This window comes from Engraulis encrasicolus, chromosome 6, assembly GCF_034702125.1.
Source record: "Engraulis encrasicolus isolate BLACKSEA-1 chromosome 6, IST_EnEncr_1.0, whole genome shotgun sequence".
In the NCBI taxonomy this organism is placed as follows: domain Eukaryota; kingdom Metazoa; phylum Chordata; class Actinopteri; order Clupeiformes; family Engraulidae; genus Engraulis; species Engraulis encrasicolus.
Window position 1 is genome coordinate 44,962,272 of NC_085862.1, and position 20,139 is coordinate 44,982,410.

At 42.4% G+C, this 20,139-nt stretch overlaps 2 protein-coding genes across 2 annotated transcripts; both read right to left on the bottom strand.

The window, feature by feature from the left end:
• Positions 1-1,748: 1,748 nt before the first annotated feature.
• On the bottom strand, positions 1,749-8,730 carry LOC134451570 (5-hydroxytryptamine receptor 3A-like). The gene is made up of 9 exons (XM_063202076.1): positions 8,724-8,730; positions 8,080-8,243; positions 7,742-7,786; positions 7,518-7,627; positions 7,090-7,259; positions 6,527-6,687; positions 4,741-4,951; positions 3,030-3,305; positions 1,749-2,283 (listed from the first exon to the last, which is right to left on the bottom strand). The coding sequence occupies exons 1-9, from the start codon at positions 8,728-8,730 to the stop codon at positions 2,048-2,050; spliced, it is 1,380 nt and encodes a 459-aa protein (XP_063058146.1). The 3' UTR covers positions 1,749-2,047.
• A 1,881-nt stretch (positions 8,731-10,611) lies between these two features.
• LOC134451571 (5-hydroxytryptamine receptor 3C-like) lies at positions 10,612-20,098 on the bottom strand. The gene is made up of 12 exons (XM_063202077.1): positions 20,033-20,098; positions 19,505-19,715; positions 18,598-18,792; positions 18,103-18,330; positions 15,427-15,599; positions 15,087-15,131; positions 14,677-14,783; positions 14,179-14,348; positions 13,386-13,546; positions 12,727-12,937; positions 11,620-11,820; positions 10,612-10,904 (listed from the first exon to the last, which is right to left on the bottom strand). The coding sequence occupies exons 1-12, from the start codon at positions 20,096-20,098 to the stop codon at positions 10,639-10,641; spliced, it is 2,034 nt and encodes a 677-aa protein (XP_063058147.1). The 3' UTR covers positions 10,612-10,638.
• Between the last annotated feature and the right edge of the window lie 41 nt (positions 20,099-20,139).

Consider the following 20,139-nt stretch of genomic DNA (forward strand, 5'->3'; position numbering starts at 1 on the left):
CGGGAGCGATCTCAGTTGGGAGTGTCCATCTGCCACCGCATATGATTCGGATCGGATGGGCTAGGCTACATCTAAGCATCATATCATTTGGATTTGTTGTCAATGTTGGGCTATTATTTCGGGAGTCATCGGGAGCTATTTTAGCAAATGTCTCACCCTCTGCATGTGTGCAAAGAGTTTGTGATCAGTCCACGTGAAAAACGGGGATTTCAAAGGGCATCGATTGCTGGTGTCGTAGTGTGACAGAGCAGGAGGTGTGCTGCCGTATTCGTGAATCGTGCTATGTTGTTGTTTCCCTAGTAGCCTACGATCGGTAGCGTGTATTGTGTCTGACTTCACGCAATAGGTAAACACAGAGACCATTGTATATCGTTCCAGGAGTATCTTGAACTTTCTGGGCTTGCTACCTAGACCTTTACCAGCTCCTTGGATCAAAATGGCACCCGAATTGTAATTGGAGTAATGCGCTCCGATTTAGAAGTTTGATCGCCAACCAGATAAGTTTATTTGAGTATTCACCCCTATGTTGAACTGTCTTCCTGTATGTGAAAAGCCAGAAGCTAGCATAGATGGCTACATATGGATCGGATGGGCTACATCTAAGCATCATATCATTGGGATTTGTTGTCAATGTTGGGCTATTATTTCGGGAGTCATCGGGAACTATTTTAGCAAATGTCCGACCTTCTGCATGTGTGCAAAGAGCTTGTGTTCAGTCTGTGTGAAAAACGTGGATTTCGAAGGGCATTGATTGCCGGTGTCGTAGTGGTTTAGAGCAGGAGGTGTGTCTTGACGTGCAGGAAGATGTGTGTCAGAGCTAACCTTGCACCAAATTGTGATTAAAACCAACTCATCCCCTTTCAAACTCGTCACATTCTGAAGAAGCGCACCCTTCACAAAAACCTCAATATCTCCGATTGTAGCTGAATTCCATGGATACCCACTTCGGTTTAGCGTGGGTTTACTCGGCAATAAAAGCTCGTAGAGACACACAGTTTTCACCTACTAAGAGGGCAGCGTCTCCACTTTCAAACGAGTCATAACATATTTCAGTGGCCCTATCACATAATAAGCTGTGAGTCTACAAAAAAACGGAAAAAAGGGCTTAGAACGCTGGTATTCTACGACATAATTCCGTGAGCACCGCCGGTATTCAATGTGTTAAAGTTCCTTTTATTGTTGTCATCTTTTGAAAATGAACATGTTTTACAGTAGTATTGCAATGTGATTACAAATGATGTCCGCAAACTTTCTAAAATTTAAGCATGTTCATGAACATACTGTACAGTATATAAGCACAGTATTTACAGTGATGCAAGCTCTTATCATAGTATCATTAGTACTCATAGTAATTGGACAAACCATGATCCATAATTAAAATAACACACTCACTTCCTGCAATGGGTTTATTTTTATATACTAAATAGAAATATAATGTAGCCCATGTTATCAATGATTTCTATTTCTTGGCATAACAACTACTGTAGTCACAAGTGTGTCTGTGTGCCTGTGTGTGTCATAACTTGTTGGTCCTGATAAAGTATGTGTGTGCAGGGAAAAAGTCAGAAATATTAGCTAGCTCCTGTGACTACAAATGCAATGCAAATGTACTATTGAAGCTGAATATTTATCGACCTCCAAGACCCCCTTGTCAATGCCAGGTCTATAGAAAGAATCATCCTTACCCCCACCCCCTGTTGGCATGTGTGTGTCTGTGCGTGTGTCCCATCACTGCTTGATCAAGATAAAAATCTGTTTGATTGCGTGCATGCATCCTATCAGGTTGATCCAAATGAAATGTGTGTGTATGTACGTTCGTGCCACTCCCATCACTAGTTAATCCACATAAAATTTGAGTGTGTGTGCAAATCACTGATTGATCCAAATGGAGCGAGTGTGCGCGTCCCCTCACTAGTTGATTCAAATGAAATGTGTACGTGCGTCTCATCACTAGTTGATCCATATAAGATCTGTCAGTGTTTGTGCGAATCAATCGTGTGTTGATCCAAACTACTCTGTGTGTGACTGTGTGTGTGAGCGTGCTGCATCACTGGTTGATCCAGATGCACCACATGCAGATGATGACGAAGGCGTAGCAGGTGATGAGGAACAGATAGGTGCGGAAGAGCAGGAAGTCCAGGATGTAGCCCACGTGGCACCACTGGTCCTGCATGGCGCTCTCCCGCTGCAGCTCCGAGATGTGAGAACGGATCACGTTCACGTCCTGGCAGATCTGGCTGAGCTCCGGCATCGGCATGGCCAAAGCTGGCAGGGATCCAGACACTGCAGGCACACAGGAGAAATGAATGGGGTAAATCAGGGGTCCCCAACCTTTTTCAACTTGGTGCCCGCCCACATGGAAATTTTCACAAATGTTCGGGGACCCAACTATGACCCGATGAACAATAAGACTTAAATAAATCAACAGCTATACACAAAATGTTATTTTGATTTTTGATTGAAATGATTTCAAGGCCCACTTGGAATACCTTCAGGGCCCAGAGTCAAGAGAATCACGGGGTAAAGTTTTTGAAAACTGGACGAGCGATTCAAAAGTCACAAGCAGAAATGTACCTGCAACTTTGGCCTGCTGGTGGCGCTAGAGGGTTGGGGGTGGGGACCTATAAATTCTTGTGGGGAATGTTGAGAGGGTCTAGAAGCCGTGTGCCGATTGTCAGCATTTTTGACCATATGGTTCTATGGGCTGCCATAGACTTCTTACTAAGGAGAAGAAAGTTGAATAATAATAGGAAAACCTACTAACACTATAGGGGCCTTCCGCCAGCTTCGCTGCTTGGCCCCTAATAAAATAAATAGTAGAAATTAAATATCAAAATGGCATGAAATCAACAATAATCAGAAGGTTTAGACAATCAAGAAAGTGGCATGCAGTATAGTGGATGAGGGTGGTCTCCCTCACCCATGGCTTAAGAGTCCCTGGACAAGATCTGTAGCCCTACATTGCTCCAGGGACTGTACAGACTCAAGTGACCTGGACTTATTGGTTACTGAACTGAAGTCTATCTCACTGTTTCGGGGTGTCTGAGGTGTGGTCATGGTTGTGGGTTGGGCAGGCGGCTGGGTGGCGTGGGGTGCAGCGGCGTCTGGCTTCTCGCGGGCGCGGGGGGAGTCCTCCTCGGGCCACCTGTAGCAGATGAGGCGGGCGATGTAAGTGAGGACCACCACCTGCACCCAGCGCGGCACGTCGCAGTACTTCATGGAGTTGTGGTGCAGCACGTTGGTGATGATGACCGTCTCCAGCAGGCTGATGACCATCAGGGCCAGACAAACCGAGAAGTAGATACCTGGCAGAGCAGAACAGCAGCTGTTTATATGAGATCATGTGATCATTACTGATACTGATAACTAACACGGCAGTAAAAGTAGATTTATAGTACCTGATAGAGCAAAGCAACATACACAATGACAACCCAGTCATGAGTAGGCCACAATGTGCAATGATGATACTGACCCTAAAAACTCAGATTTTTTTTTCTACAAATAATATAATTTTATGCTCCTTTAAATTACTGATGATGCTGACCCCTGACACCTTGTACATGCGCTCAAATCTTGTAGCACTTTAAAATAACTTCATTTTCCTAATGGAGTTGTTGAACATTTTTTATATATAATGTGTTCTTCAGTGTAACAATACAGAATTCTAAAATGCCACATTTTATTCTGTGGAGCCCAAAGTTCTTTGCAACATTCATTGAACACATACTCCAAAACGCTATTTTTAAAGGGACACTGTGTGAGATTTGTAGTCGTTTATTTCCAGAATTCATGTTGCCCATTCACTAATGTTACCTTTTTCATGAATACTTACCACCAGCATCAAATTCTAAGTATTCATTATGACTGTAAAAATTGTACTTTTCATACATGAAAAGGGGGATCTTCCCGATGGTCCGCCATTTTGAATTTCCAAAAATAGCCATTTTCAGCTGCAAAAATGACTGTACTTGGACCATACTAGAAAATATTTGTTTATTACTTAGTAAACTTTCATGTAAAAATCAAATTTGGCAATAGGCAGCCCAGTTTCAATGAGCAGCATAGTTGCAGTACCTTTTTTGTCCATTTCCTGCACAGTGTCCCTTTAAAGGTTACAAGCACAAGCAATTAATCTAATTAATGTGCGTGTGTGTAACCTATGAGGGGAGTGCTGGGCAGCAGGTCTTTCATAATGAGGAGGAAGATCAGTAGTACTCCTATGTGCGTGCATGTGTGTGTGTGTGTGTGTTTGTGTCTGTATGGGACCTATGATGGGAGTGCCGTTAGCTGTGCTGGGTAGCAGGTCGTTTATGATGAAGAGGAAGATTATACTCTACTGTGTGTGTGTGTGTGTGTGTGTGTGTGTGTGTGTGTGTGTGTGTGTGTGTGTGTGTGTGTGTGTGTGTGTGTGTGTGTGTGTGTGTGTGTGTGTGTGTGTGTGTGTGTGTGTGTGTGTGTGTGTGTGTGTGTACAGTGCGTGTGTGCGTGCTTGTTTGCAAGAGTTTGTGTGGCCTATGATGGGTGTGCCGTTGGCCGTGCTGGGCAGCAGGTCGTTCGTGATGAACAGGAAGATCAGCTGTACGTGTGTGTGTGTGTGTGTGTGTGTGTGTGTGTGTGTGTGTGTGTGTGTGTGTGTGTGTGTGTGTGTGTGTGTGTGTGTGTGTGTGTGTGTGTGTGTGTGTGTGTGTGTGTATGTGTACAGTGCGTGTGTGCGTGCTTGTTTGCAAGCGTGTGTGTGACCTATGATGGGTGTGCCGTTGGCCGTGCTGGGCAGCAGGTCGTTCATGATGAGCAGGAAGACGGTGTAGCCCAGGATGAGGGTCATCTTGAAGGAGGCGCGGTCCACGCTGTGGGGCGGCAGGTAGAAGGACAGGATGTCGATCAGCATGAGGAAGGAGCTGGGGATCAGCAGGTTCACCACGTACAGCATGGGCCGCCGCTTGATCACCACCTGCAGGGGGCAGCATTCGCAATGGAGGAGCAGAGCCGTGTGTAAAGATTATTTAGATTTATTAACGGCTCTGTGGAGGAGGTCAGTCCCATACGGTAAGCAACGTTGAGGATCACAGTGCACAAAACCAAATGGTAATGTCTGTCTTAAAGCCATCACACATGTGGTCATCAGTTGTGCACATGTATCATCACTGCACACTCATAAGAAGGAGTACCACATCCAGCATACTAGGCCGCCAACACTTGATGACCACCAGCAGCGGTCAGCATTAGCAATAGTGAAGGTCAGCTCCACAAGTAATAGTCGTCAAATTACACAGTGCACAACACGGGAACATTTAACTTCTGTCTTTAACCTATCACATAATTCATCAGTGATGCACATGCATCTGACCTGGCATGCATTCATTTCACATGCTTCATCATCATCAATCATCACCATCATCATTATCACTATCATCATCACTTAGGCCTATTAGAAGGCTGACCATGTTTGTACAGCATGGAAACGCCGCTTTGTGACCACCTACCTACAGAGGGCAGCATTTGCAAACAGTTGGAAAAATCATACTCTTCCTACTGTACAATCATGTCAATGGCTATCCTGGTCATCATACAAATGTATGTATTCTTAATTGTATTGCCATTTGTATTGCCCTGTGACAAAGACTCCATTCCATTGACCAAACTCTCATCCTCCCTTGTGCTTGTGGCCTTGTGATGATGTTACAAGACGACATTGACAATAGATGTTTAATTCAATGTCTTGCAAAAGCACAATTCAAAGGTCATTTTCTCATTTCCAATAGGGATGTTGAATGGGGAAACGTCCCCCAAAAGTTATTGTGCCTAGGCTGACACTTTTCAACAATTGTTTTCTGCATGGAGGCGGGGGCATCATCAAAGCGCGAGACCACAAGCACGCGTCAAGGACAGGAGTTGGAAAATGGAATTGACCCATAGTGTCAAAGTAGCTTCCTAACGACCTCTGGGCGGCTGTAGATTATTTTAGAGAAACACTAATCTAGATTTTCAAATTGGGTGGTGTTGCACTCTTGACCATACAGTATGTCTGGACGACATGCCCTCGAAGACCCAGGGTCAAGTTCATCCTGGGTCATTTCCTGACCTTACCCCAGCTCTCTCCCACTCGCTTCCTGTCTGCTCTCCACTGTCCTGTTCAATAAAGGCTTTTTAAAAATCCAATATATTGTGTATGTATACTGTATAACTAGCCATACCATGCTGATAGTACCATGCCCTGTTGATGGTACCATCGTAGATCCACTATCCAATGCGATAAAGGCCTAAAAAAAAATCAATATATTGTATATAAAACTAGCCATACCCTGCTGATGGTACCATGATGGTTGCATCTGTACATTCGCCATGTGATGAAGGGAATGCTGCCTGAAACGTCACTACATTAAATTAAGGGAAAGGGTAGCTTAACGTGCAGACTTTATTTTCAGTTTTCATGTGACTTTTCTAGTTTTGCATCCCAAACTTTTTTGGAACGGATGTGTGTGTTTTTTCTTTGTTAAACCTGCATCTGTATATTCTCCCATCTCACCCAGAATGTGATGATGTCCCACTCGTCGATGCCAAAGCGGAGGACGCTGGCCTCCCCCAGGATGTCCACCAGCTCCCACTCCCCGCTGGCCTCCAGGTACTGCTTAGAGTTCCCAGATATCTCCTCGAACGACAGGGCTGGGCTCACCCTCACGTCCTTTACTGAAGCAGGATGGACCAGGGAGAGCAGAACAGAGTCAACATTTTCAGACACAGTGTGCTGTTACCAGAATGGCAATGACCAAGTTGTAGCACATTACTAAAGACCCTGTGTTATGTCATAGTATTGTCGTACTACTATGGTACTTAACGTTTCAATGACTATGAAAGTGTGTCACAGGAGGTACGGCGTGCATTAAGGGACTACAGTAATGGGCTCCTTTGCTTCTTTGAAATAGTCGACTGGTTATAGCACTACTAGCGCATGATGTGGGAAGGTGTGGGTGCACTTTATGTGGTGGTTGGTGATTGCTGGTGTGTATGATTAATTTTGTTGTTGTTGTTGTTGTTGTTGTTGTTATTGCTATTATTATCATTGTTATTATTAGTATTACTGTTGTTTACTGGTGTGCATGTAGGAGCCGAAGGTGAAGGTGCAGTTCTGGATGTCAAAGGGGAAGCTGAAGATCTCCAGGTTGCAGGCGCTCACCAGCCGCAGCATGCGGTCGTAGCGGATGTGGCCCGTGTGGTTGACGTACACGTAGGGGCAGGCCTGGGACACGTCATCGTCCACACTGATGAGGAGGAGACACACACTCACATAAGCAGGTAGGCCTATAGACAAACACCTGATAATGTGCAGGCACAGGTACAGTGGAATAACTATGTAATACCACGTCACAACTATGCAATATCATGTACTACTAGTGTTGTGCTCATCATTCATTTACTTTTACTCTATACACCTCTGAGGTACAGACAACCAGCTGTCATTCATACATTTTGGTGTTGACAATAACATAATAAGTCATTGAATCCAGATTGTTACTCACAATTCGTACACGATGATATCAGGCATCCAAAGGTCCTTCACTGGAAGGGAGATCTTGGTCACACCATCACATTCTTCAGGATCCCATATGAGAAACTCATGAAACCAGTACTGCAAGAGAAGAGAGAGAACAAGGAGCTAAAAGTGTCCAAAATATGTGGCTGGCATTATAGATTTTTATGGATATCCACAAATATGGATAAAGCTGTATGCAGGAGAACTTACTAATCTGAGCCAAAGGAAAGTTGTGAGAATCTGAGTCTTCTCATTCTGTGTTAAGATAGAAAAAATAAAATGATTGTTTATTATTTGTGGTATAATTAATATACAGCAAACCCCCACCCCCACCCCGCTTTCACGGACAATGGTATTGTCACCGTTCATAACAAATTTACAAGAAATTATAAACAAATAATACATTTCAATTTTAAATCAATCACCTCTAATGGACAATGCACATTGTATCACCAAGATGGCCATGATTTTATGAAATTAGACGGTTGTGAATATCATTCAGTGATGTCGTTGAGAAAATATCGACTTCTGAGGTACTGGCTACTCACCACCCCCAGCACGGCGTAGAGTGTGAAGGAGATGTTGGCGATGGTGGGGTTGCTGAGGTTGACAGCTGGCCTGAAGGACTTCTTGCTGAACACGTCATTCATGGACTCATAGGTGGGGCCACTGTGGCCCTCCTCACAGCGGAGGACACCCAGGCACAGATGCACTGACAACACAAGCCACGTACATCATAATCAATCAATCAATCAATTATTCAACCAATCAATCAATTAAAAGTACTTATATATAGCACATTGTCATACTCAGTTATCATTCAATGTGCTTGAGAAAGACAAACTTTTTTATATAGTTTTATCTAAAGACAATGCAAATCACAGCTCATATTAACGCTAGACCTACAGGTTAATCAAAGGCATGTGAAAATAATTGATTTCTTTTTAAAGTGAGCCACTGTTGGAGTAGTTCTAATTTGAACAGAAAGCTGTTTCCAGCATAAAATAAGACTAAAGGGAGACCATAGCATTTATTTATTTAAATGTAATAGACATATTTAAACTAACGTGAAATTGTAACATTTATACAAAGCACTTTAAAAAAAAAAAATCAATAGAAATGCTTACACTTTAAACTAAAATATATGACCGACAAAAGTTACAATTTGACTAAGCAACTTGTGATACATTACACTTCATAGGCGTACACAGATAGACATGAGTTGGTGCTAAAGCACCTGCCCCTTTGCCCCACTGCACAAAACATGCCCTTTTTGAAAGTTATATTTTTTGTCACAATGTCATATGACCCACATGTTGACATGATAATCTACAAATGCTTCACAATCAAAAGCATGTTACAACAATGCTCTGATGTAATGTAAAGCAGTGGTGCTCAAACTGTGGTACGCGTACCACTGGTGGTACTTCTGACATCTCTGGTGGTACTTGGAAGAATTCATTTTTTTGTGCATTGATTTGAAGGCTAATCAAGTTGTTGCAGTCGAAAATGTCTCTTTGCTCTCAATTTTTGTAATATTGAACTCTATGAATCTGAAAACATAATGCAGAATAATACTAGGCAAGCAAGAAATTTAAAAACAAACTTGCACTGAATGTGACCGTAGCTGTTGATGCCGTTATGAACATCTCCTGTATTGACTGGCAAAAGTGAATATGGAAGGCCTTTGCTGCGATATTCTAATGTTGGTTGTCAAGGTGGTACTCGGAGAGCTCAATATTTTCTTGGGTGGTACTTCACACAAAAAGTTTGAGAACCACTGATGTAAAGTGTAGCCTCTACAGCCTAGTAACAGCTGCAAGTTCTACATGTCCCAAACATCTCCCTTCAGCACCTGCCCCCCAAAATATGTCTGCACGCCACTGTTAAACTTCATTATTTATGTCACAAGGACTCACATACTTTTCTTGCAAGTATACAAATTGTAATCTCTACAGTTCTAGTCAGAAAATTACCTGTAAGCAGAAAAACACACGATGTGAGCAGGTATCCACAAGAACACCCCATTGTGATCGTTTAAGTCTTCTTCTTTCACTTCTAATTTCCTCCTGTTCCAGGCAAAAATCTTGGTATGCCACGTCTGTCTGGAAGGAGTGCAGTCCTGTCTGCAAACTACTAGTAACAATCAAGCATAGCCTACATGTTTTTCAACACCTGCAGTAACAACTCGAGCATACAATTATTTTCCCTGAAAGTGTGTGCGTGCGTGCGTGCATGCGTGCATGCATGCGTGCGCACGAGAGATGGGGGAGAACAGGAGTGTGTGGGGTTTTTGTACCAGCATCAAGTTATCCTGATTGTTTTCTTTCCATAGACACCTCTTGCATGTACCTAACAAACAATATTGCACCTTTAATTGGTGAAGCGCTCTCTCTCTCTCTCTCTCTCTCTCTCTCTCTCTCTCTCTCTCTCTCTCTCTCTCTCTCTCTCTCTCTCTCTCTCTCTCTCTCTCTCTCTCTCTCTCTCTCTCTCTCTCACACACACACACACACATACACACACACACTGTCTGTGTGTGTGCGTGCGCCTCTATGGTATCTGTGGTACTTCTTGAAGAACTACATAACATGTTACCTGAAAATATTATTCACCACTGCATGGGTTTCTGTCATGGTTTAAAACCTCTTTATTGGCTGGTATCACATACAGTACAGTAGACAAAATATAGCCCATTACACAGGAAAAACATTTACACACTTTTGAAAGAATTACATTGGAATCATATACAGCAGCTGTGCCACAATACATATTATTAACAACACTTGAATTAAACTTGAATTGAGGGGAGGGAGGTCTTACTTACTTATACATAAGAAATAAATGTTGCTATATGATCTTACTAAAGCCAACGTCTTTACATTTTAGATGACAGGCATACAAACCATTTCGGCAGCGCTTTTGTTTATAGGAATTGATCAAAAACTCTGAATTCAGTTTGAGAACCAGACTGAATTCAGCATACAATAATTGAGTTGACAGCAAGTTTCCAAGTTTTACTTAAAAGGCTGCTATATAAAGGCCTCTAGGCCTACTCTTGCTTACTTCTACTTCATATATACTGTAATAGTGAGGGAGTTCACACTCCATTAAACAGCTTCCTGGTGGATCCACAGAGCCACGATGGTGAAGAAGCTGACGGAGATGAAGATGGCGTAGAGGTAGAAGAGGAAGCGGTCCACGATGCTGCCGATGAGGATCCAGTCGTCTCCGCGGCTCTCCGCCTCGGCGGCGCTGAAGACGTGGTGGCGGATGTCCTGCAGCTGCCTCCTCAGCTTCCTGAGCTCCGTCACGGCCTCCGTCTCCTTCTCAGGGCCTCCCGCCGCGTCACCCACCTTCATCTTCACCAGGCTGCCTGTGGAAATGGGTATTTGGATGTCAGTACACTGTAAAAAATGATTTGGTGGGGTGGGTACATTTCACTGACAAAAAATGTTAGTTTTTTCTCCAAAAAATTAAGTTGCTGAGGTTACTTGAATGCAAGGGATACATAATATACAGACTCTACTGTTACTTTATTTACTCCTCCTTAATAAGGAGAAAGACTTAGGAGTCTTACTGCTTAGAAGTGATTATACCCAAGATTATACCCAATTTTACTTTTGGGAAGGGAGTTGTGTTATGGTACCTAAAGGTTTGAATCCTATACCAACCAGCATCCTTTACCAGAATCTTATACCAGAGTTTAAGCAGTCCGCCTACTCATCCCAAGCCACCAAAATTGTACATTTGAACAAAATAACGCAGATTATAGGAACGGCATTTCAATAAAGGAAAAGAACTGAAAGGAACAGAATTAGAGGAACAGAATTTCAGAGGCTGAAGTTTCACAGTTTACTGAGCTCTTTCTACTGAACAAAATAAATGGGTTTTGCATATCACGACCTTGATGAAATCTTGACAATGACCAGATAAATTATGAATGGGAGGCAGCAATTTGCTTTCATAGAGAATCATATCTTGATGGAGATGGCGTAATTCTCTTTGTGGTGGACAGTGGAAGTGAAACATAGTTCAGCTAGATAGTTTAAACGTGTCTGCCAAATGTAATGTAATGTAAATATAGATACCATGATTTGGTAAAACAAAGCCCTGCTCAGGCGTTTTCTTGCGTCGTAAACAGACAAGTCGACCTATCACGTCTATGATGATGAACGTGAGCCAGTGAGGCGCAGCTGGATAAGCCTGGGAGTTGTGCATGAGGTTGGTGATGATGATGGTCTCCAGAAGACTGGCCACCATGAGAGCCAGACAGATGGAGAAGAACACATCTGAAGGAAAGTCAAAGGTAACAATTACAATTATTTCCCCCCCCCTAGAGAGACAGGCACAGTATATTAATAAATTTTAATGTAATGTTTATTTCCGTCTGACTCCCCCTATAATGTGGGCTGATGGAGTTCTATAGGAGAACCACAGGTTTGCTTGCAGTACAAATTGGGAAAATATGTCATTATGCCTGAAGGTAATAGCAACATAATGTTCTCCATTCTTCATTCATACATTTAGAGGCCAACACTTTCAAGACGGCCATCTGACGAACTTGTGCATGGATATGCATCAGAATCAACACTTTGGTGTCAGATTCTATATATTTTCACCGAGGTAAGTTTTGAGCAAACATGATATTTTAAATATTTTTATGTTCACAAGGGTGCATTTGTAGAAAGAGAATAACCCTTCCTGACTTCAAACCTTAATTATTCTTACACAAAATTGTTTGGGAAAAAACTTCCTGAGTCCTAAGTCCATCCATCGCCCATTATAGTGCAATTGTAACTGAGGTGATCCTACCCTAATTCCCCACTCAGGGCTCGAACCCGCCACCTACCAGTACCAGGCTTTGGGAGGGAGGTTTACTAACGTTCTACACCGACCTCTGCTAGCTGGCATCCGCTATATTAATGATTCTCAACGGGGGCTTTACAACCCCCCCAGGGGGCGTTGAGAAGGATAGAGATGAGAGGGGGCGGTGCTTAGTTGCCATTGTGGGGCATTAGTCCATTTAATTTTTTAACACTAAGGGGAGCGTTGTCTGGCTTATGATGAGGTCAAGGGGGAGGTGTTGAGAGGCTTGTGATGAGGTCAGGGGGGGCGTTTGTTCAAAAAAGGTGGAGAAACATTGAGCTATACAATCTTAAATGTCAAATAAACGAGCTTCATGACAAAACAATTACTTAGAAGAGGTATGGTGTTTCCTGTGACAGGAAGCAGTTCATTCATGAGGAGAAGGAAGACGGTGTAGCCCAGAATGAGGGTCATCTTGAAGGCTGACCGGTCCACTTCCTGGGGGGGCAGGATGAAGCTGAAGAGGTCCAGGGTGATGAGAAAACAGCTGGGGATGATCAGGTTCACCACGTACAGCGTGGCCCTGCGTCTCAGCGTAACCTGAGCTCACATTAAGACAAAGCAGAGTAGCCTATACGCTTCAGACACAACTGAAATTTACGGTACTTCACACGGAATTGACACATATTTTTTTCAGAGGGTAAAATTGTGATTCCCCCTGAATATAACATTGTGCCTACAACAAAGCATTGTATTATCCGGTGATGTATGATTATGACACTATTTTTGATTAGGCCTACTTCTGAATATTTACATGACATAGGCTAGCATTATATTACCCTAAGCTAAGTTTATGCAAAGTGGCTTATAGGAAGACACAAACAAGGTAAAGATGTGTAGAGGTCAAAACAAAACACATGGAGTAAGCAAAGATATAATACAGCAAAGTTAGTGCAACCACATTACATGGCATTGCTACTGAGTGGAGTTTAGGCCAGAAAATAGTTCAATATCTCTTGGAAAAAAGAAAAATCAGGAAGTGACCCACGTAGTAGACAAGCTCGTCCCATGTGCTCTCGTAGCTGACTAAGCTGATCTTGTCAGCGGTCATGTCGAGCAGCTCCCACTCCCCCATGGTCTTCATCAACAGCTTGGACTGACTCAAGATGTCCTCCACCGCCTTCCCAAAATCCAGGCTCACAGACAAATCTGCAGGAGAAAAGACGAGGAACACATGCACCAGGTTAAACACAGGGTGACTCAACCCAATGATATCTTCACTTTGGTTACTTTGGTTAAAACATTTCTGCCAAATGCAATATAATGTAATGTCTTGAAAAAATTAAGAACGAGACATTGACCACATTCCATGTCTTGCAGTACGAGTTTACTGTATGTCTGAGGCGGCAATATGAGCGCAACTAGATTTTTTTTTTTGCTACATGCTGCCCCTACATGGACCCTTCAAAATAGCACAAATATAATGGACAGTGCCTGTAACAATGTAACAAAAAGCACATAGTGAGTGTATATTTTCCTCCCAGGACTGGACTAGGTCCACAATACAGCCCATGCATTTGTGGCGTAGATCAGCCCCTCATATGGCTCCATCTTTCAACGATATTACAGTATGGCTGCTTAAATCCATTGTCTATTTGTCAAAGATGGACCAATGGACCACCCCTTTCTAAATGGTGGGCCAGTCTCAATGGGAAACGCAAAACAAAACAAAAAAAATAACCAACAACAACAGCAGCAACAGCCCCTGAGGACAGTCGGCCCACTGGGAAAATGCCCTGTATGCCGGATTACCAGTCCAGCCCTGGTTCATGCTAACTCACTGTTGTGCATGTAGCTGTGGAAAGTGAAGGAGCACTTCTGCATGTCGAAGGGGAATGTGTAGATGTTGAGGTTGCAGGAGCTCTTCAGCTTCACAGGCATGCCGTCAGTCACATAGCCCGAGCTGTTCACACGCACGTAGAAGGTGTCCGGGGCTTTGTTCTTGTCCACGCTGCATAGGAATTGCACATACAGGTACACATGCACATAGCATAAAATGCTATCTGAATGAGGGAAAATGCTTTTGTAAATAGCAACCTCATACTTAGAAGTGACGCTCATTGGAATTCAATTGCCTACCTAAGCCATATCAACAATTGGTTTAAATGAGAATATCAAAATGTATGTAAGCCCACAAAGGACATAAAACTAGGCCTAATAAAACATTTTACAAATAATTAATGAGAATACCATGTCATCAACAAAAACATTGGGAACATAGTCAATGTAGAAGAGGGGTTTTTCATCTGGAATAATTTTCAACTGCCTACAATACTCACAATTCATTGATGACAATGTCTGGCCTCCATAGATTGTTTCTTGGAACGGTGACCACATCGGTGCCACACTCCTCAGGGTCCCAGCTCAGGAACTCAATCCGCCATGTCTGCATTCGAAATCATTGAATCATGCTTGTATTCAAAATAGAGATTAGGTAGGCCTATGTATTTTTTGCTATTGTACTTGGATCGTTGAATCATGAATAGTAGGCCTACAATGTTATAATAGCCTATGTATGTACAGAATGTTACATTGTTCACAAAAGGTAGTAGGAGGAATTACAAATTATGCATTACAAATTAGAAAATATTATAGCATACAATTGATACAAATATCAATACAAATATTGTAGCATATAGTTACAAAATGAAATGTTAGTGTTGTTTAGTTTAAGTGTTCAGACACTTACCATTGCCTGCCAGATGAAAGTCTCCAGGACCTGGGCCTTCTCATCCTGATAGCAACACACAGAAACTCAGCTAACAAGCTCACAGTACTGCGCTTAATTAAAGCTTAAAGCTGAAGAGTTTAATATATATCGAAGGAAGGGATATGCGGGCTCAACTTCTAGGAAAAGGATAATTTTAGGTGCGAGTACACAAACTGCCAGCTTAAAGAAGAAAAAACACACTCTCAGTGCTTATTGTACTTTGTAGATACTGTAGATAGGCTATACACATTGATTGCTTGTTTTTTCTACTTTGACTTTAAAATATTGTAGAGGTGTGCAGTACTGATACAGGACTTACCACTCCTAAGATGGCGTAGAGGGTGAAGTATATACTAATGTTGGTGGGGGTGGTTAGCTGGTTGACAGGGCGCACTGCGTTGAAGGGGAAAATGTCGGTTTTGAAGGCAGCCAGCAGGGACTGGGTGTTGGGCTCAGAGCAGTTCAGAGGCGCCACAGGACCCATGTGCAGAGCTGCCAAACAAACAAGTCCAGTGTGTGAAAACAAAGACAGTAGCAGCAGACGTACCGTAAAGTATCACAGGCAAGTTTGATACAAATGGTTTTGTTTAAAACAATTCATTACGTCTCATAGGGAATCCAGAATAAAAACACTCAGAATTAAACAGTTATCTTACAAGATCTTATAAGACAGATTATCATATAGCTTTTTTGAAATATAAAAATAAAATGCATCTTACCATGTGTCAAAAGACTAAAGATAGTCACAAAAACTTTTCTGTTCCAATACGGGCCCTGCAACACATGCATGTAATTCAGCGCAGCCAGTCATAATACCACTAGCCTTTGTCATCAACATACCGAAATCATAACACATCATAGGCCTACCTATCATATTAGTGGATGGTTAAGCAACAAATTACAAACAAGACACATATGACTGCAAATATTTCATAGCGGTATCATTGTATAAAAGTCCATTGTGTAGTAGAAGTCGAAAGACTCAGTGATAAATGTAGCTTTACCTCCCATAGATGTGTCCTATCCATTTCCACTGCACATCTGACTTGGACTGTGCATATGGCCAGTCCCATCTGCACTCATGTGCGTCTACACATATGTGTTTGCATGTGTTGTGACTCTTATAAAACATAAATTCATTTTTTAAACTGACTGACAGCTCATTTCCATAGACAAATAATACAGAGAGTGTCATTTCCATCTTTTGTTCCTGTGGGTTGCGTGCACATTCCAAAGAGTGACAGAAACTTGCTGGCCTCATGCAAAGTGCTGTCCAGTCAAAAATCCAACACGCAAACGTGGTGGTGGCTCAGACTTTGCCTGTGGTTGTCGGTTGGTGGAACAGTAGCATTCAGCTGTGGTCACAGTGAGACACATGAACATCTTTCTCACACGCACAGGACTTAAACCTTGACCTGAATAAATGGAGTGGCAGTCAGAACAGAGTGACACAGATAATGCAACAGACCAAGAGCCAGGATCGTAAGAAGAACCACCTCTTACAACTCACACGATTGGCTATGGGCTACATATACATCAAATGATACATCCGTAATGGCCAATCAACGGCCATTGGCAATCGTAAGCCACACCTCCCCAATGAGAAATTAAGTAGGCAGTCTCCAGACCATATCTCACTTGTTATATTGGGCTCGGTCGTGACGACGCATGAAGATTTTTGCTAGGCAGTGGGCATGCGCACTTTGCCAGTTTGATGCATTGTGGTTAGAAAATTCTAACCAGAATGCATCAAACTGGCAAAGTGTGCATGCCCACTGCCTAGCAAAAATCTTACTGCTTCGTCACGAACGAGCCTATGGTCTGGTGACTGGTCCTGAACCAGGGGCGTGTGTTCCTAAAACAACCTAGTTAGCATTTTACTACCATGGTAGATAGATAGGGGGCGCAAGACAATACATTGTGATGTTTGATCAAAAAGTGGCAGGGTGGCCTCTTTACGCGGATGGCCTGTCGGTACAAGTAGACTAACAGATTAAGACTTAGTCATTACAATTTTGGTGACAATTAGGAAAAGGTTATTGGCATATGTAGCTCTTGTAGCAAGTGCCAGACATTAAAAATAAACTCACCAAAATTACAACCCACAATGTCAGGTGGAGTGCCATTGGCTTGCTATCTCAACATTTTCGTAACATGAGGAGCAAAGTTTGCTGTTATGTTAATGATAGGCTTGCTTCTGATTCTAACAGTTAGGCCTACATTGCTCGGAAAAAGATATTGTGGGAAGTTGAAAAATGTACCTAAAAATTACAAACTGTGCTTGTGCACAGCACAAAGACAAATCATGAACCTGATATGATAAAGGTGATGGTACAGCAATGGACAAGATGCTATTTGTCAGTCCAGAACGTTATGCTTATGGTTTCAGAATACTTAGCCTATTGTACCACAAAAGCATATGCTTACTTTTACAACAAAATGCTTGTACAGCAAAATGTTTACGTGTGCAAAAATAAAAACAAATATAATCCATATGAAATGTCCAACAAACAGTTCAGGCTTTATTTATGCTTTTAACACGAAGGAAACATACCAATTGAGACATTGACAATCATTAGCCTACATTCTCATAGTGGGACCATAGTCCAACTTCATCTTCCATGACTCATATGCCATCAAAAAGGTATATTTTAACAAGTAATCATTTATTACTCTCAGGAACAGTTTAGTAAGCTACAGAGATTTCAAGCAAAACAACACAATATCATGGTGCTCATGAACTACTTGTATATATAGGCCTATGTAGTACCGGTATAAAACTATATCGCAGATGATACGTATCTACCACACTGTATTTATTTCATAACATGGCTTAGCTATGTTCCATTGAAACAAATGATGCATTATTAAAAACAAAATACAATGACAATGACAGAGTACAATCAGTGATCTTCATCATGGTGCCCCCCAGTGTAGATAGTCATCCATTTTACAAATATAATTACAAGACTGATAGTGTAAAAAATGATGTAACCCCAAAATAAGAAGCGATCAATGACTAGGCCAATGCGCTTCCAGTCCTCTGCGTTCTGGTCCACTGCGTCTGGTTTCTTCTGCAGGTGTCTTTGGATGGCCTGAAGTTCTTCTCCCAGGTGTTGCAGCTCCACCACACTGGGGTCTGCAGTCTGGAGGGCTTGACCGTCTCTGGAACCCAGTTGACCTTCGCCATTACCAGGAACAGAGGGCTCCTCACCAAGGCCATCTGTAAATGTACGTACACAGTATTGAGATGCAATACAAATGTCATTCTCACACCATGTGAACCATGTATTGTTTATTGTAAGTCAATAAACAATACATACAATACAAATGCAATGGCATATATATCACCATTCACTTTATCTCATGAAACTCTTAAGGGAGTCTACTTCTTCTCTCGTCTGGATGAAATGTAGGTCATTACTACGTAGGCTAACCATCATGGACAGGCACAAAGGGTAAAGCAAACTTTTATTTGGTTTCGGTGTACCTGGATTTTCAGAAGACGTGCTGTCGCTATTCGCCTTTCCCATGCAGACTACAAGCGCAAAGTACTTCAGGAAAAGAACTCGCAGCCAGTTAGGCATGGGAAGGTCACGGATGGAGCCACACATCATGTTAGTGATCACTATCGTCTCCAGGAGACTTCCCACCATCAGGGCCATACACATAGAGAAAAACACATCTAGAGACACAAGCGGAAGAGGTCAGAAGAGGTCAGGACATTTCTCCTCAATAGTGGTTTATGGTTAAATATTCTCTGATTTTACTCTCTCGCTACAAGAAAAGAATGCTCTCATGTCTTACTATTAGTGAGAATCCTCTATGTAACATAATGTAACATTGTGCAATTGCACTTGCACTTGCACCTTCGGGTTAGGGTCAGGGTTACGATAGGTATGTACTGTATAGTGTAAATACATAATTTTAGACATTGATACACGCAGATAGGCCACAAAGGACACCACAAAGTGTTGCCAATGTGATATTTACCACTTACACACACTAGTCCTAATCCTAACCATAATAACTTCATATATAGCTTACTGTTTAAGCATGTTAGGTACTGTACCTAATCAATGTTAAAAGGCAGCAGGGGTGTTGTTCAGGGGGGTCATGTGTGACTGAGTCACTAGCAGAGGCGCATCTTGCCACCAGGCAAGGCAGGCAGCCGCTTGGGGGCCCCAAGCCCCTAGATAGTGAATAAGAGCCCACACTTTGCCACAGTAGTGCCAATTTTGGTTCAAATGGTTCATTCTTTTGCATTTTTGCTTGGGGCCCCATCTGATCCTAGAATCGTCTCTGGTCACCAGGGCCCCATTTATATAGGAGGCCTACACACAGTCCAATTGAGGGCCTAGAATTTGCTGCTACACTCCTGACAGGAAATCACTTACTGATGAGAGGAATGCTGTTTCCTGTGACGGGCAGAAGTTCGTTCATGAGGAGCAGGAAGACGGTGTAGCCCAAAATGAGGGTCATCTTGAAGGCTGACCGGTCCACGTTCTGGGGGGGCAGGACGAAGCTGAAGAGATCCACTGTCATTAGGAAAAAGCTTGGAAGAAGCAGGTTCACCACATACATGGTTGGCTGCCTTCTGAGAATAATCTGAAAGCAAATGAACAAAGGCTCTTAAAATGGTAATTTACGACCACAAAGCAGCACTTAAAGTACGCTTGTCCAAAACAGTTTTCCTAAATGTTCAAAAAAATGTTTCTATTGTGCTTCCTATTTAATGTCAGTATAATTGTTTTGCTGTTTGAATTTGGAAATAAACAGCATTGATTCAGTGCAGTCCACTCTATAATCAAATAATAAAGAAAGAAAATGACTTTCATAAGATTTTGAAAGAGACATTTGCAAAATACATGTATCTGAGGAAATAACTGTGAGGGTGTGCATTTTAGCAGGCATGCTGAGCTCACCGCGTAAGTTAGCTGGTAGCTTGTGAACTCTCCGTTGTCGACTGATGGATGCTCAAAGGCGTTCATGTCTTGGAGTTCCCATTCTCCCTTTGTCACCATGATGTTTT